The 17,276-nt window shown below is 41.9% G+C and overlaps 1 protein-coding gene across 1 annotated transcript in view; it reads right to left on the reverse strand.

The window, feature by feature from the left end:
* Positions 1-17,276, reverse strand: part of GPC6 (glypican 6) — a 1,225,779-nt gene that overhangs the window by 114,477 nt on the left and 1,094,026 nt on the right. Inside the window, exon 5 of the mRNA XM_005687698.3 lies at positions 7,398-7,528. Coding sequence (XP_005687755.2) covers positions 7,398-7,528 — 131 coding nt within the window. The remainder of the gene's footprint in view (positions 1-7,397; positions 7,529-17,276) is intronic.

The raw sequence follows: 17,276 nt of genomic DNA on the forward strand, positions 1-17,276 counted from the left end.
TAACTTCTATGCAGAGTACATCATGAGAAACGCTGGACTGGAAGAAACACAAGCTGGAATCAAGATTGCCGGGAGAAATATCAATAACCTCAGATATGCAGATGACACCACCCTTATGGCAGAAAGTGAAGAGGAACTAAAAAGCCTCTTGATGAAAGTGAAAGAGGAGAGTGAAAAAGTTGGCTTAAAGCTCAACATTCAGAAAACAAAGATCATGGCATCTGGTCCCATCACTTCATGAGAAATAGATGGGGAAACAGTAGAAACAGTGTCAGACTTTATTTTTTTGGGCTCCAAAATCACTGCAGATGGTGACTGCAGCCATGAAATTAAAAGATGCTTACTCCTTGGAAGAAAAGTTATGACCAACCTAGATAGTATATTCAAACGCAGAGACATTACTTTGCCGACTAAGGTCCGTCTAGTCAAGGCTATGGTTTTTCCTGTGGTCATGTATGGATGTGAGAGTTGGACTGTGAAGAAGGCTGAGCACCAAAGAATTGATGCTTTTGAACTATGGTGTTGCAGAAGACTCTTGAGAGTCCCTTGGACTGCAAGGACATCCAACCAGTCCATCCTAAAGGAGATCAACCCTGGGATTTCTTTGGAAGGAATGATGCTAAAGCTGAAGCTCCAGTACTTTGGCCACCTCATGCGAAGGGTTGACTCATTGGAAAAGACTCTGATGCTGGGAGGGATTGGGGGCAAGAGGAGAAGGGGACGACCGAGGATGAGATGGCTGGATGGCATCACTGACTCAATGGACGTGAGTCTGAGTGAACTCCGGGAGATGGTGATGGACAGGGAGGCCTGGCATGCTGTGATTCATGGGGTCACAAAGAGTCGCACACGACTGAGTGACTGAACTGAACTGAACTGAACATAGAACTTGGAATAGCCAATGTATAGCCATGAAAGGATGCTTTCTCCTTGGAAGAAAAGCTATGACAAATCTAGACAGTGTATTAAGAAACAGAGACATCACTCCACTCTGCTGACTAACGTCTGTATAGTCAAAGCTATGGTTTTTCAAGTAGTCACGTATGGATGTGAGAGTTGGACCACAAAGAAGGTTGAGCCCCAAAGAATTGATGCTTTTGAACTGTGGTGCTGGAGAACACTCTTGAGAGTCCCTTGAACAGTAAGGAGATCAAACCAATCAATCCTAAAGGAAATCAACCCTGAATATTCATTGGAAGGACTGATGTTGAAGCTCCAATACTTTGACCACCTGATGCAAAGAGCTGACTAATTGGAAAAGACCCTGATGCTGGGAAAGCTTGAGAGTGGGAGTAGAAGTGGGTAACAGAGGATAAGATGATCGGATGGCATCACTGACTCAATGGACAAGAGTTTGTGCAAACTCTGGGAGATTGTGAAGGACTGGGAAGCCTGGCATGTTGCATTCCATGGGACTAGGAAGAGTCGGACACAATCTTAGCAACTGAACAGTAACAAAGAACCAATGTATTTTTTGAAAGAATGTCCATGTGCCTTATCCCCAAACAGCTTATCTGTGGGCTAAATGGGAGAGGAAAAAGGATATGACTATGCCTTTAAAAACAGATCTAAAACAAGATTTGAGTCTGAACAGACATAGTGAGAATAGTTCTTTTTGTTAATCTGTAATTTCACTAATTCAGGATCTTACTGATTAGGTACAAAAATTTAATTGTTCCTATACCTGAAACTTGCATAATATTGTATATTAACTGTAACTCAATAAAAAATGAGCTATTCCCTCCTATATATACATGATGAGGACTACTGCATTAGAGGAGGGCTTCCCTGGTGGCTCAGATGGTAAACAATCTGCCTGCAATGCAGGAGACCTGGGTTCAGTCCCTGGGTAAGGAAGATCCCCTGGAGAAGGGAATGGCTACCCACTCCAGTATTCTTGCCTGGAGAATTCCATGGACAGAGAAGCCTGAAGTGTCCATGGGGTTGCAAAGAGTCAGACATGACTGAGTAACTAACACATACATACACACACACACACACACACACACACACACACACACACACACATGCACTGCAATAGAGGGGAATTTCATATCTGAAACTAATGTGTTTATCTTTGCCTTCAGATAGAAGGGAGAAAAAGAAGAATTTCATATTTTGTACTATTAACACCCTAGGAAGGGTTGGAAGCATGAATGATGAGGCTAATAAGAGAAATATTTCATTAGTCTTTAGCATGTTGAGAAGTTTTAGGTATAGTTGCAAAGGGAATCAGACAGAAAGGTAGAAAAGTTGAATCCTCCTGGCTTTGCTGCCTCTGTTTCCTTACTGTCTTGGGCAGGTTTTTACTGAAAGCTATTGAACTTTCCCTTAATACTTGATCTACTCAGCAAATGTTTGCTGAATCCTGTCCTTGTGTGGGATTGGATTTCTAGGAACCTGCATCATTAAAATGCAATAATGAGCAACATGGTCTCTGGAGTCAGCCACTCCTCTGTGTACTCCTTCACACACCAGGAGACCTTTGTAAGTTCCCTAACTTTTCTGCGCCTTAGATTGTGTATCTGGAAAATAAGGGAGAAGACCTATCTCATTGCAAGCATTGTTATAAATATTACATAATATAAACCATGTAATGCGCAGTAGAGTCCTGGCAGTAAGTGTTCAACAAATATGAGCTGCCAGTTATAAACATTGCTGCTTTACTTAAAGAGGCTCTAGGAATGACTTCCATGAGTAACTGCTGTAATAAGGGAAATGATTTTCCAAGGAGAAGTTGCCAGTCAAACCTGGAGTAAGAAGTGATTTTAATTTGTAAGCTTCACAGCTCTCAGGGTGTCTGGCCCCTTGCATTTAGGAAAGAGCTTCTGGTGAGATCAGAAGCTCTCTATCAGAAATTAACCTAGTCACTGGTTATGTGAATGTTCCATCCAAAGATTGGAAATTCAGAATTTCCAATTTGACAGGACTGTTTATCAAAAATGACTGAGGGTTCTTTGGCAAAAGGAAAAATTTAGCCATCTGGTTCTGTTCCTTGCGAGAATGTAGATTTTAGACTTGAGTTCATGCATAATTTCATGGATTTGGCTTATATGGAAAATGAAGCTACATGTTTCCAAATTCCATTTACTTGAAGAAATGAAACCTTTTTCAGAACATGTCCACTCCATCAGCAGATCCTGCTGGTGTTTCCTGCTAAATTTGTCCAATTTCAGCCACTTACTCATCCTCCCCTCCACTATATTAAAAGTTGGTTTTGGTCCTTTCTGCATACTGTCCTCGAGATCAGACGCCGCCTCCCACTCCTCTTTCCTGCAGAGCTTAGCTTAGCTGTCCTCCTCTTGTCTCTTCTTCCTAACTCGCTGCATCTTCTTTTCTTTACATCAAGACTGTGTGACTCTGTGCGCATGCGCTCAGTCGTGTCTGACTCTTTGCAACCACGAACTGCAGCCTGCCAGGTTCCTCTGTCCATGGGATTCTCCAGAGAAGAAAACTGAAGCGGATTGCCATTTCCTTCTTCAGGGGATCATCCCAACCCAGGGATTGACCTGTATCTCCTGCGTTGTGGGCAGATCCTTTACCGTCTGAACCACCAAATGAACTTACTTACAAATCAGAAAGAGACTCACAGACTTAGAGGAATGAACTTACGGTTGCTGGGGGGAAGGGATAGTTAGGGAGTTTGGGATAAATATGTACGCACTGCTACATTTAAAATGGATAACCAACAAGGACCCACTCCAACAGGGAACTCTGCTCAATGTTATGTGGCAGCCTGGATTGGAGGGGAGTTTGGGGGAGAATGCATACATGTATATGTATGACTGAGTCTCTTTGCTGTTCAACTGAAATTATCACAACATTGTTAATTGGCTATACCCCAACACAAAATTTTAAAAAGTTAAAAAAATAACATTAGTTGGTTTCTAGGCAATAGATTTGAGAGGGATAGAGAGCTGCTTCCCAGCCCCCTCCCCCCACACCACCCCTTCCCAGGAAAGAAAGAAAATAGATTTTCATGGAACTCCCAAATATGCTATTTTCTCAATAGGTGATAGAACTTTGGAGCGTTTTTCTTTTTTTTTTTTCTTTTACACAGCTTAACACAAGCTCCCAGGTAGCGCTCAGTTCAGTTGCTCAATCCTGTCTGACTCTTTGTGGCCCCATGAATCACAGCACGGCAGGCCTCCCTGTCCATCACCAACTCCTGGAGTTTACTCAAACTCATGTCCATTGAGTTGGCGATGCCATCCAGCCATCTCATCCTCTATCGTCCCCTTCTCCTCCTGCCCCCGATCCCTCCCAGCATCAGAGTCTTTTCCAATGAGTCAACTCTTCGCCTCAGCTGGCCAAAGTATTGGAGTTTCAGCTTTAGCATCAGTCCTTCCAATGAGCACCCAGGACTGATCTCCTTGAGAAAGGGCTGGTTGGCTAGTGGTGAAAAACTCGCCCGCCAATGCAAGAGACATAAGAGATGTGGATTCAATCCCTCGTGGGAAAGATTCCCTGGAGAAGGAAATGGCAAGCCACTCCAGTGTTCTAGCCAGGAGAATCCATGGACAGAAGAGCCCGGCAGGATACGACTGAAGTGACTTAGCACAGACGCAACTGAAGCGCACTAAAGCCTGGAAGTTAGGGTTATGAAACTCTCAGCCCCTCTCATCTTTCAAAGAGAGAGAGAAAGGGGCCCAGGCCAGATTCTTTCTCACCCTATTTTCTACCAGTGCTCCTGAAAAGTCCAAAGCTAGTTTGATTCACACTCAGCCAAGGAGACCTCGTCAGATTCCACGGGTTTCTTTCTGCTCTGTAATTTTTCCCCACCACCTCTCTCTTTCTCCTTGATTATATTTGAAATCTTCTTCACAAAGGACTTTAAATACTGAAGAGAGTTAAACATGCAGCTCTTTGTCTGACATATTTTTGTATGAATGACTTTCAGTTAAAATGCAATCACTCCATCATCAGCTTTTAAAGGACCGGTGCAGTTTTGGGTAGTGTTTCAGAACAGGGAGACTGGTAAAAAGAACAGAAGGGCATTGTGTGGTCATCAGTGTGGATAAAAGGGGTGATGAAGGGAAGGCTGGAGACTCATTTCAAACTTTTAAATTTTGCTTAAGGTGGGTCCTATTTGTTTTCAACTGGGTGGGGATAAATAAAAATTGTGCACTTCCATTTCCTGGCTATTGTAAATAGTGCTGCAATGACCATTGGGGTGCACATATCTTTTCAAATTATGGTTTTCTCTGAATATATGCCCTTGAGTGGGATTGCTGGGTCATATGGTTGCTATACTTTTAGTTTTTTAAAGAACCTCTATACTGTTCTCCGAGGGCTTCTCAAGTGGCTCAGTAGTAAAGAACCTGCCCTCCAATGCAGAAGACACAGGAGACACGGATTTGATCCCTGGGTAGGGAAGATGCCCTGGAGAAGTAAATGGCAATCCACTCCAGTATTCTTACCTGGAAAATCCTATGGACAGAGGAGCTTGGCAGGCTATAGTCCAGGGGGTCGCAGAGAGTTGGATATGACTGAGCACACACAGGTACACACACACACATACACACTCACACACACATGTATACTGTTCTCCATAGTGGCTGTATCAGGTTTAATTCCCACCAACAGTGTAGGAGGGATTCCTTTTCTCCACACCCTCTCCAGGATTTATTGTTTGTAGATTTTTTGATAATGACCATTCTGACTGATATAAGGTGATACCTCATTGTCATTTTGATTTGCATTTCTCTAATAATGAGTATTGTTGAGCATCTTTTCAGGTGCCTACTGGCCTGTATGTCTTCTTTGGAGGAATGTCTATTTAGATCTTCCACCCACTTTTTTATTGGGTTATTTGTTTCTTTTTTTATATTGAGCTGTATAAGCTGTTTGTATATTTTGGAGATTAATCCCTTGTCAGTTGCTTTTATAATTTTTTTGCAAATATTTTTGCAAATATTTTGCAAATATTTTCTCCCATTCTGAGGGCATGGGAGCAACTTAAATGTCCATCAACAGAGAAACGGATAAAGAAGAGGTGGTACTTATATACAGTGGCATATTGCTCAGCCATAAGAAGGAACAAAATAATGAACGAAATAATAAAAACAAAGTAATGCCATCTGTAGCATCATGGATGGACCTAGAGACTGTCATACTGAGTAAAGGAAGTCAGACAGAGAAAGACAAATATCATGTGATATCACTTAGTGGATTCTGAAAAAAGAGGACAAGTGAACTTATCTACAAATCAGAAATAGAGTGACAGATGTAGAAAACAAACTTCTGGTTACCAGGAGGTAAGAGGGGGAGTGATAAATTAGAAAATTGGGATAGACATATACATAACACTACTGCTAACTACTAAGTCGCTTTAGTTGTGTCTGACTCTGTGCGACCCCACAGATGGCAGCCCACCAGGCTCTGCCATCCCTAGGATTCTCCAGGCAAGAACACGGGAGTGGGTTGCCACTTCCTTCTCCAATGCATGAAAGTGAAAAGTGAAAGTGAAGTCGCTCAGTCGTGCCTGACTCTTAGCGACCCCATGGACCGCAGCCCACCAGGCTCCTCCGTCCATGGGATTTTCCAGGCAAGAGTACTGGAGTGGGATGCCATTGCCTTCTCCATACATAATACTATATATAAAATAAATAACTAATAAGGACCTACTGTAGACCACAGGGAACTCCATCTACTCAATGCTTTGTAACGGCCTGTATGGAAAAAGAATTTTGAAAAGAGCGGATATATGCATATATATGACTGATTCACTTGGCTGCACCTGAAACTCACACAACACTGTAAATCAACTACACTCCAATAAAGTTTTTCTAAAAATTTTAAAAATTGTGCACTTGATATTTATGTTCTGCAGCTGAAAATCCAGAATCTGTCTTGTTTGATTTATAAAAACTTACTAGTTTTTAAAAATGTGTGTTTGACTTTATACAAAATGGCATTTTCTTCTGACGATTCATTAATGAGGGTTACATTATCGTCTTAAAAAAGAAAGTCAGATGGAATGTTTAATCATTTACGAGTGAACACGGAACATTTGCCTGGTTTGCGCAGCTGAGGGCATAATTAGAAGTTCCTAGAGAGAGAGAATAGGGTGAGGGTGTGCAGAAATCACAACCATTAAAAAGAAAATTTCCCCCAAATTGCTCACAAATGTGAGGGATTAGTCAATATACTTGGGGCTCTCTAAAACTTTTTAGCAGCCAATAATTTCTTCATGATTGAGGAACTGCAAAGGAAAAGCTTATTTCCTTTCTCAATGCCATTTTGTTAGACAGTTTTAATGAAGTAGCAAATTTGTCATGCGACAGGAAAAGCTCACGGACAACATATTAGAGTTTACAATCCCAGTCGATGTATCTAGTTTCTTCATTTTTAGATGACTACCCTTTGCTTATTAGATAAATCACTAAGGCAAATACCTTTGCAGACACTTGCATGCTGTTTTCCTGCATGTTCATAATGGCTTCAGAGATCTTGACGTCTATTGGGTCCATGACTGACTCAATGTTGAACGGTCCTTCCAGTCGCTCTGCCACCAAGAGCATGGCATCTGTTAAAATATAGGAACATGATTGATTTGAGAACTGGGAACTCCAGCTTCTAACCTGTATTGCAACACTTCCCACATGACTGGCTGAAAAATGATCACTCATTCAAATTTGGTATTCACTTTTACATAGTTCAAAATGGAATGGATGACTCAGTCTTAAAAGAGTATTTTATTTCACTTGAAGGTTTAAAACTATTTTACAAGTGTAGAACCTGGCCCCAAAGTGAGAAAGTAAGTTCAAATTAAAAGAGTTGAATATACCTAACGCTTTCAAGTGAAGTTTAAAAAAAAATTAGATCAGGTTCAAAAGTGGAGTTGATCTCTTTTCTTCTGGAGTATGGAGAACATGGAGACTACTGAAGTGTAAATTTGAGAGTCCAGAGGATGCTAATGTCAAGACTCAAGCATAACTAGGTGGAGGAAGCATTGCTAGATTTTCCAAGAACAGACTTATCCCTACTTGGTGCTGTCACTCTATCTAGCATGCCCTTTTTTAACACCTTGTTACGCTTTAGGAATAGAGAAATTTCTCTTACTTGGTTTTCCTCCAGTCAAGAATACTGGAGTGGGTAGCGATTCCCTTCTCCAGGGTGTCTTCCCAACCCAGGGACTGAACCTCAGTTTCCTGCATTGCAGGCTGATTCTTTACTGTCTGAACCACCAGGGAGGTCTCTGGTTTTTTACATTCAAGGCTTATTACCGTGTCTGTCACATTGTAAACTTTCAAAAATGTCTATGAGATGATACTGGATTGAAGTACAGCTTGGGAAGATTTAGTTTTCTGGAGAAGATCATCACAATGATAAGGAGGTGACAGCTATGAAATAGGAGTGAGTTGCTCTGGGTTCCCAACCCTGCCACGAACACCTGGATGACTATGGGAGAAATCTCTAGCTCACTGGGCCAAAGATTAGTGAAGTGTGTGAAGGGACCTAGGATGAGGACTCTCCCAGTGTCTATAATGAGTGATAAGGAGGACCATTCCTTTGCCCTTTGCCACTGCAAATTGGCCCAGTTTGGTAACCGGCATAGTTTGCTAACTTGTCTCCATCAGGACTGTGGAATAGAACTTTCTGTATGATGAAATTGTGGCTACTGAAACTTGAAATGCAGCAAATGTGACTGAATAATTAAATGGTGAATAAATTATTTTCCCTTTAACTAAATATAATCAACACTGTCCACTTGGGACCAGCAGCTACAATGAAAGACAGAACAGTCTAGACTTTTAACATGTTGCCTCAAAATTTGTCAGGGTTTTCAATTGGTAAAGCACTTGGAAACAAATCTTAAAATGTTGCCCCTTTCAAATTAATACATGTTTATCATCAGACACTTAGAAAATATAGAAAAGAAAAATGAAGGAGAGAAATACACCCACAATCCCACTTCCCAGAATAACTCTATAAACACTTTGGTATATGCCCTATGTTGTTGTTGTTTTTTTCCCTTCTGTGCATGAATATTTTAAGCATGCAACTGAAAATATACTGTGCAGATATTGTATAATCTGCTTTCTAAATGTAATATATTATTAATGTAACATACTGTTTATAGTAGCTGCTTCATAGCATTGGTGTGAAGAAAACAAATTTTATTTTTATTACATATCCTACCATGCTCCACCAAAGGCCAACATCAAAAATTTTTCAGGGTTATAAGTAGGTATGAATTAGGCAACAAATTTTTATAAGAAAGGACTGTCTGGGAAGCAGAGTCACATTTTTAAAGGGCACCAGGGTTTGTGAAAAACGTCAGCTTTGACAGTATCAACAGGCTCTCTCGGCCAGACCTCACACCTGGGTCCTTGATCTCCTCCCTATGGAATGATGGAGACTAGAAGCATCGAGAGCCAGACTAGAAAATCAGGGAGGTCCTGCTTCCATCCCCACCCCCAGGGCTTGGTCCATATTGCTCTCATGGACACAGTGACATGGAAAACTGAAGTGTGAACAAAGACTCATTATAAACTCTAATAACAAATTTTCTGATTTTCCCCCCCTTATCACAGACCTATCTGTGAATGTCACATCGGAACCTTACAACAAAGTAGTCATTTCTCGGAATCTTAATCACCTAATTGGCAACTAATGCTCTTGAACTGTGGTGCTGGACAAGACCCTTGAGAGTCCCCTGGACTGCAAGGAGATCCAACCAGTCAATCCCAAAGGAAATCAACCCTGAATGATTGAACTGATGCTGAAGCTGAAACTCCAATAGTTTGACCACCTGATGCGAAGAACTGACTCATTTGAAAAGACCCTGATGCTGCGAAAGATTGAAGGCGGAAGGAGATGGGTCAGCAGAGGATGAGATGGTTGGATGGCATTGCTGACTCAATGGACACGAGTTGGAGCAAACTCAGGGAGACAGTGAAGGACAGGGAAACTTGGCGTGCTGCAGTCCATGGGGTTGCAAAGAGTCAGACATGATGGAGCAATGGAACAACAATGGACAGAGGATGCAAACTGTTTGGTTGTAGTATTTGGATATTAAAGATGTTTTAGGGGATTTTCCTAGTGACCCCTTGCTTTCACTGCTGAGGGCATTGGTTCCATCCTTGGTAGGGAAACTAAGACCCTGCTAGCTGTAGGGCAAGTCTTCCCCCCACCAAAAAAAGATGTCTTCTCCTTTAAGTTTTGTCTGTTTATTTACTTATTTGGCTGCCCTGGTCTTAGTTGTGGCACAGGGATCTTCGATCTTCATTGCGGCATGCAGGATCTTTCAGTTGCATCCTGTGGGAACTTTAGTTGCAGCATGCAGACTCTTAGTTGCAGCAATGTGAGATCTAGTTCCCTGACTAGGGATCAAACCCAGGTCTCCTGCATTGGGAGAGTGAAGTCTAAGTCCCTGGACCACCAAGAAAGTCCTTCCTTTAAGGCTTTGAAAGTTGCCCTGAAAGTTGCTTTGTTTCTTTTATGTTTTTATATCTATTTTCTGTATTTATAAAAATAATCCCCTATATTGTTAGACTCTGCAAGAGGCTTTTTGATGAAGATTAATTATGACAAATGAGCAAGTTTCACTAGACAGGAAAATGATCGTCGCTCAGTCATGTCTGACTCTTTGCAACCCATGGACTGTAGCCTGTCAGGCTCCTCTGTCCATGGAACTCTCCAGGTAAGAATATTAGAGTTGGTAGCCATTCCCTTCTTCCGGGGATCTTCCTGACCCAAGGATGGAATCTGGGTCTCCTGAATTGCAGGCAGATTCTTTACCACTTGAGCCACCTGGGAAGCCCATGATTCTCTAGACAGGTGTCTCCTGCCATTATAATAGAAGGACAAGGAATTCTTATTAAGGAAAAAGAATTGGTCCTAGGGAATCATCCACCATATGCAGTTAAAGGAAGTGATAATTATGGGATCCTTAATTGTATGTTTTAGATAAGTATTTGGATAAATCATTACACAAAAAGTACTGGCCTATCACGGAATATTTATCCAGCAGGAATGGGTTGAGTTGACACAGTAATAACATTAGCTGTATTGGATGTCTGTAGTCAGTTGTGCTCTGGGTAGGAAAGACGAGCTTTGAGGTTGGATCATAAGGTCTCAGTATATTGTCTCAGTTTGCAACGACGGGGTCTAAAATATCTCTGAGAAGTTTCTCTGGTTTAAATTAAACCAGTCCCTTCTCTACCTGACATTCCCCTCAATAGGTAAGGCACAAAGCCGTTCGATTCATATCATAAAGTCAAGGAGTTTCTCTCGGGTGATTTCACTCTTTAGTTCCCTGTTCCTCCCTCACCACAGAGCTCAGCTTTTTGCTTCCTGGATCTACAAACTCAGCTCCTCTTTTTTGACCCCATTTGCCTCCTTGACTTTGGAAATAGGCCAACCTACTGATGATCCTGTTTATTAAACATGTAACCAAATGGCCATATTCATTCAAATTGCTTGGCCTTGAAGTTCCATTTTTCATCTCGATTCATTTGCCTTTTACACAAATTAATTTAAGGTGATACATTTTTGCTGTAAATAAATATATATTAATTGATCTTTTAAAATTTATTTATTATCGAAGTATAGCTGATTCACTACGTTACTTTTGGTATACAGCAAAGTGATTGACTTATACATACATATGCATGCACTTTTTTCATATTCTTTTCCTTCATGGTTTATTACTGGATATTGACTATAGTTTCTTGTGCTATATAGTAAGATCTTGTTGTTTATTTTATATATAGTAGCTTATTTTCCTTTTAATTTAGACCACCAGTCAGAATATGCTACTTTAAGCTATCTGGTTTAGGCTATTACTAATTTTTGTAAAATGCTTTAAAAAATCACTTTACTAAGGAAAATTAGATTCTCCTTTGAAGACTCAACAATTGACTCAAAACCTCAGAACCATTATTAAGAGTCGCAATGTTCATGGTGTTAACCATACTGTATTGTACCCTGAAACATTTGTTAAGAGGGTGGATTTCATGTTATGTGTGTGTGTGTGTTTTTTTTTCAACCACAACCCACAAAGAATGGTGGCTCAGATGGTAAAGAATCTGCCTGCAGTGCGGGAGACCTGGGTTCGATCCTTGGGTTGGGAAGATCCCCTGGAGGAAGGCATGGCAACCCACTCCAGTATTCTTGCCTGGAGAATCCCTATGGACAGAGGAGCCTGGCGAGCTACAGTTCATAGGGGTGCAAAGAGTCAGACACAACTGAGCGACTATGCACAGCACATTGTGTTGATCAACTACAGAAGTTCTTATTAACTGAATTATCTGTTGATAAATCATTAACTAGCATAAATATACACCAATATACTGAAACGCTGTGTTGCTTTCATAAAGAAATACATGCATTCTTCCAAATCCTGGAAAAGTGCAGATAAAATTGTGCGGAAATATTTGGATAAAGTAACATGTGTGCAATGATTATAGCCATACCCAGGTTTTTGGTTCAAATTAGAGCAAGGCTAGCAGAGGAAAGTAAGTACTGGTTTTCTGGACTTAAAATTTTCTATTACAAAGTTGTTTGTGAAAACAGGTTGGTTGACAGAGGGCCAGATAAACAGGAGGATAAAGGGGCAACAGAGGATGAGCTGCTTGGATGGCATCACTGGCTCAGTAGACATGACTTTGAGCAAGCTCCAGGAGACAGTGAAGGACAGGAAAGCCTGGCATGCTGAGAATCATGGGATTGCAAAGAGTCGGACACGACTTCGCAGTCGAACAACACAGCAACAACAGACAACCATAAGTAGAAAAAAAGTATGTCTCCTTACAATATACTCATCCCTGCCCCCAACCAATTCCTCTTTTCCATTGTTCTAAATATACATGACGGGATTCCCCAGGGTCACAAAAAGAAAAGCAGCTTTTCAGAAAATTCCTCTAATATTTTGTGTTTCCATGTAAAGGTTATGCTCACAGTAACTGCCTTTAGGAGTCTAGTTTAGACACACTGCAAGGTGAGAAAGTGGCAGTGAAGGGCAGCCTGAGTCCTCAGCGCTGGGACTTGGAACAGGCCTGCAAGCGGATGGTGGCTCTTCCTCGTGCCCCAGACCCCAGATGGTGACAGGATATGCGTGGTACATCCGTGGTCCACTGAGCAGCCAAGCGCATCCCTGCTTGACTGGTGTGCCTCCCACCTGCTGGGCAAGTCTGTCAGCAGTCAAGTTCCCCAAGTATCAGGAGAATCTTTTCTCTCCTTCGGGGCCAGGGAAACCATGCCTCTCTCTCCTCCCAAAGCAAAGAAAACACACAAGACTTTTATGACACCAAGGCAGTAGTTGGTAAGTTTCTCTGAAACCAATTAAGTCAGAACATGGTCATAACTTCCTCCAGAGGCTGCCATCCTATGCTATCTTAATTATCTCTGTGCCATTTATATTTTGAAATATTTGGAACATTATTTTTAACTATGCTCTTGGAGCTGTTATCTATTGCCAATTAAACTAGGCCAGTTCGAGTATGTCAGCTAATGACCAGCTGGTCCTTTCTGTGCATAGCTTCCATGTTGTCCACGTTTTGCCTCTCTTTAAACAAAAGACTATTGTCTTGCTCAAGCAGTATACATAACTTTTGTTTCTAATGTTATTTAGACGGAGTAGAAGTAACTGGGGGCTTCCCTGGGGGCTTAGTGGTGAAGAATCAGCCTGCCATGCAGGAGACTCAGGTTTGCTCCCTGGGTCGGCAAGATCCCCTGGAGGAGGAAATGGCAATCCACTCCAGTATTCTTGCCTGAGAAATCCCATGGACAAAGGAGCCTGGTGGGTCACAAAAGAGCTGGACACAACTTAGCGAGTAAATAACAACAGAAGTAGCTGGTATCTTGGCATAAGGTTTTGATGCACAGAGATATGATGACCCTTTTAGCACAGAGGCATGTGTAGCTCAGCAAGAATGTGCCCACTCAAAGGGTGCGGGCAAAGCTGCACCTCTGGGTCAAGGCATGCCGCTCACGTCAGCATGGACTTTCTGGTTAGGAGTGAGGAAACCCAACTCTGGTTAGATGGAGTCAAGTGACTCAGTTTCCATTTAGGTTCATCCATTAAAAGTCTGAGAATAACATGTGTCACTTAATTCACAGAGTGCCATTTTCTTCATCTACAAAGTAGAGATTATGACAACCTCTACCTATAGTGTGCATGAGGAATCAAAAGAGATAGTGCCTGGAAAGACGTTAGCACAAGGCCTGGTGCACAACAAAGGTTAGCAGCTATATGGCACTATCTCTGGGCAGTGGAAGAAGAAAGGAGAGGACCAACCGGCAAGATATTTTGGTGGATGTATTCACAGCAAGTGATGTGAGGAGCTGGGTCGTAAAATACACATGACTGACTTTAAGATGTATAACTGGTACTCTTTTGTATGTTAAATTAATATTTTCATAATAGCTGCTTTTTGATGGATGAGTTCATTATACCAAGAGATACAAAACTGCACTGTTTTCTCACATGGTGCCCCTTTGCCAATTAAGGATCACTATAAATTCTGACTCACTTTCCATCGAGGTGCGTGTGTGTGTGTGTGTGTGTGTGTGTGTGTGTGTGTATGTAGCTCAGTTGTGTGTCCAACTCTTTGTGACCCCATAGACTGTAGTCTACCAGGTTCCTCTGTCTATAGGATTTTCTGGGCAAGAATACCTGGAGTGGGTTGCCATTTCCTGCTCTAGGAGATCTTCCCAACCCAGGGATCGAACTCACGTCTCTTGTCTCCTGCACTGGGAGACAGGTTCTTTACCACTGGCGCAACCTGGGAAGTAGAGATGGGGTTTATATCCCATCCCCCTGAATCAGGGTGGGCTCTGTCACTGCAGTGACTAAAAGAGCATGCAGCACAAGGGACACTTGATTTCTGGAGCAGGAAATTATCAGACTGCAGCTTCCACTTTCTCTCTTGTGAGACTCTATCTGAGGTCCCCATGCTGGTCTGGCCGCATGTAGGCACTCCAGGGGATAGTCCCTACTAGGCCCAGGTTACTAGCCATGCTTGCTGCTATGGACAAAATACTTGAGTGCTCCCAATAATTCATATGTTGACACCTAATCCCCTAGGTGATGGCATTTAGGGGTGGGGCTTTTGGGAGGTGATTAGGTCGAGAGGCCTGAGCCTTCATGAGTGGGATTAGCGTCCTTATTAAAGGACCCACATGGCTCCCCTGTTCTCCCCAGCACGTGAGGACACAGTGAGGGTGGCAGTCTGTGGACCAGGGCGCAGGCTTCACCTGACACACGATCCACCAGTGTCTTGACCTTAAACTTTCCAGCACTCAGAACTGTGAGAGAGAGATGCTTTCTGTTTCAGCCACTCAGTCTTTGATATTTTTGTTAGAGCAGCTCCAGTGGACTAAGACTCCTGCCAGGGTGCCAAGCATGTGAGTAAGGCCAACTCGACCAGTCCATGTACCAGCTGATTACCACCTAGTGACGCCACGTGGGGCAGAAGAATGAGCTAGCCAAGGCTTCCCAAATTCCTGATTCACTGTTCTGTAGTTTATAATAATACCATTGTTGTTTTAAGCTGCTAAATTTAGGGATAATTTATTTTGTAGCAACAGAATACTGGAGTAGCCCAATATTTACAAAATACTCGGGGATGTTTTTCCTATAATTTATTTGACAGGATTCAAATTATTCAGATCTCTAGTCAATTAATATTTGACAAACAACATTAATGATGTAACCCCTGTTTCCAACCACTAAAGTGAAAGTGTTAGTGGCTCAGTTGTGTCAGACTGTTTGCGACCCCATGGGCTGTAGCCCACCAGGCTCCTCTGTCCATGGGATTCTCCAGGCAAGAATACTGGAGTGGGTAGCCAGTCATTTCTCCAGGGGATCTTCCGGACCCAGGGAAGATACAAAAAGAACCGTTCTAAGCCTGCACTGTGTTTCAATACAGTGTTACATTACGTCAATGCAGGGTTGACTAGTCTCAGAATCAGCTGTTTCCCCTGGGATGTGAGCGGGAGCTAGCAAGTCAGAGAGCAGGTTTGGAAGAAGGTAAAGATCTAGATTTTTCTCTAAGTGCTTGACTTTATGAAGAGCAAAGTCTCTGACACAAGGAACCAGCCATTATCTCTGATCTCTGGATGGCATTGGATTAAAACCATCTTGCTGCAGGGACTCCCAAAGGCTTTGTGCCTCTGGGATGGAAATATTAAGTAGGATTTCATTTGATTAGACACATCTTTTAAATTTATCTTTTGATAAAAGGAGATGTAAAATCGGAAATAACTTTGTTGAATGCTACTAATTATAACCTGGAGGAAAGTGATTTTCAAAATGTTTTAGGGGAGGCAAGAAGAGAAAGACTTTCTTTTAAAATGAGACGTTATTAATCTTTGTGTAAGTAACAACAGAGTAGAAATAATTTTGAAAGTTCAGTGTGAAGGGGTGGGGAAACATGTGTGTGTCCGTGCTTGCATGTGTATGTATGTGCACACGCTTGCATGCATGCTTAGCCATGTCCAACTCTTTGTGACCCCATGGAGTGTAGCCCACCAGGCTCCTCTGTCCATGGAATTCTCCATGTAAGAATACTGCAGTGGGCTGCCATTCCCTTCTCCAGAGGGATCTTCCCAACTCAGGGATCGAATCCGGGTCTTTTGCATTAGTAGGATTCTTTACCATCTGAGCCACTCGGGAAGCCTGGGGAAATGGATAGACATGGTCAAAAGGTACAAACTTCCAGTTATAGGAATAAGTCCTCAGGATGTGGTATACAGCACAGTGAATATACTTAACGGAATTGTATTAAATACCTGAAACTGCTAAGAGAGTAAATTTTAAAAGTTCTCACCACATATGAACACATACACAAAGGGTAACTATGTGAGGCGATGAATGTGTTAGCTAAGTTCATTCTGATAATCATTTTGCAAATACCCATCATGCTATATGCCTTAAACTTACACAATGTTATATGTCAATTATATCTTGATAAAGCTGGGAAAAAAAATGAAAGTTCAGTTGAAGTAAGCTTAACCTAATAAATATCTTTTACGTGCCAAGGAGTGTCCCTATGGCACTATGAATTGCTGGCCTCAGGGGCTGGGACAGAGAAACAGTGCAAGATTGCAGCTTTGTGGTGTTTAGAATCTTTTGAACTGACAAAGATAAAATACATTAACATTAAAAATATATTTTTCTTTCTTTGGGGGAAGTTTGAATGTCAATAATAACACGTCCTTTCAAAGTTCTCATTAAATCTTTAAAATTTGTCCTAATAATCTACTCTTGGAAAATGAAATCTATAAGCACAATCTACTTTCTTGCTTTATCAGAAGTCCATAGGGCC

Source organism: Capra hircus, chromosome 12, assembly GCF_001704415.2.
Source record: "Capra hircus breed San Clemente chromosome 12, ASM170441v1, whole genome shotgun sequence".
Taxonomy (NCBI): domain Eukaryota; kingdom Metazoa; phylum Chordata; class Mammalia; order Artiodactyla; family Bovidae; genus Capra; species Capra hircus.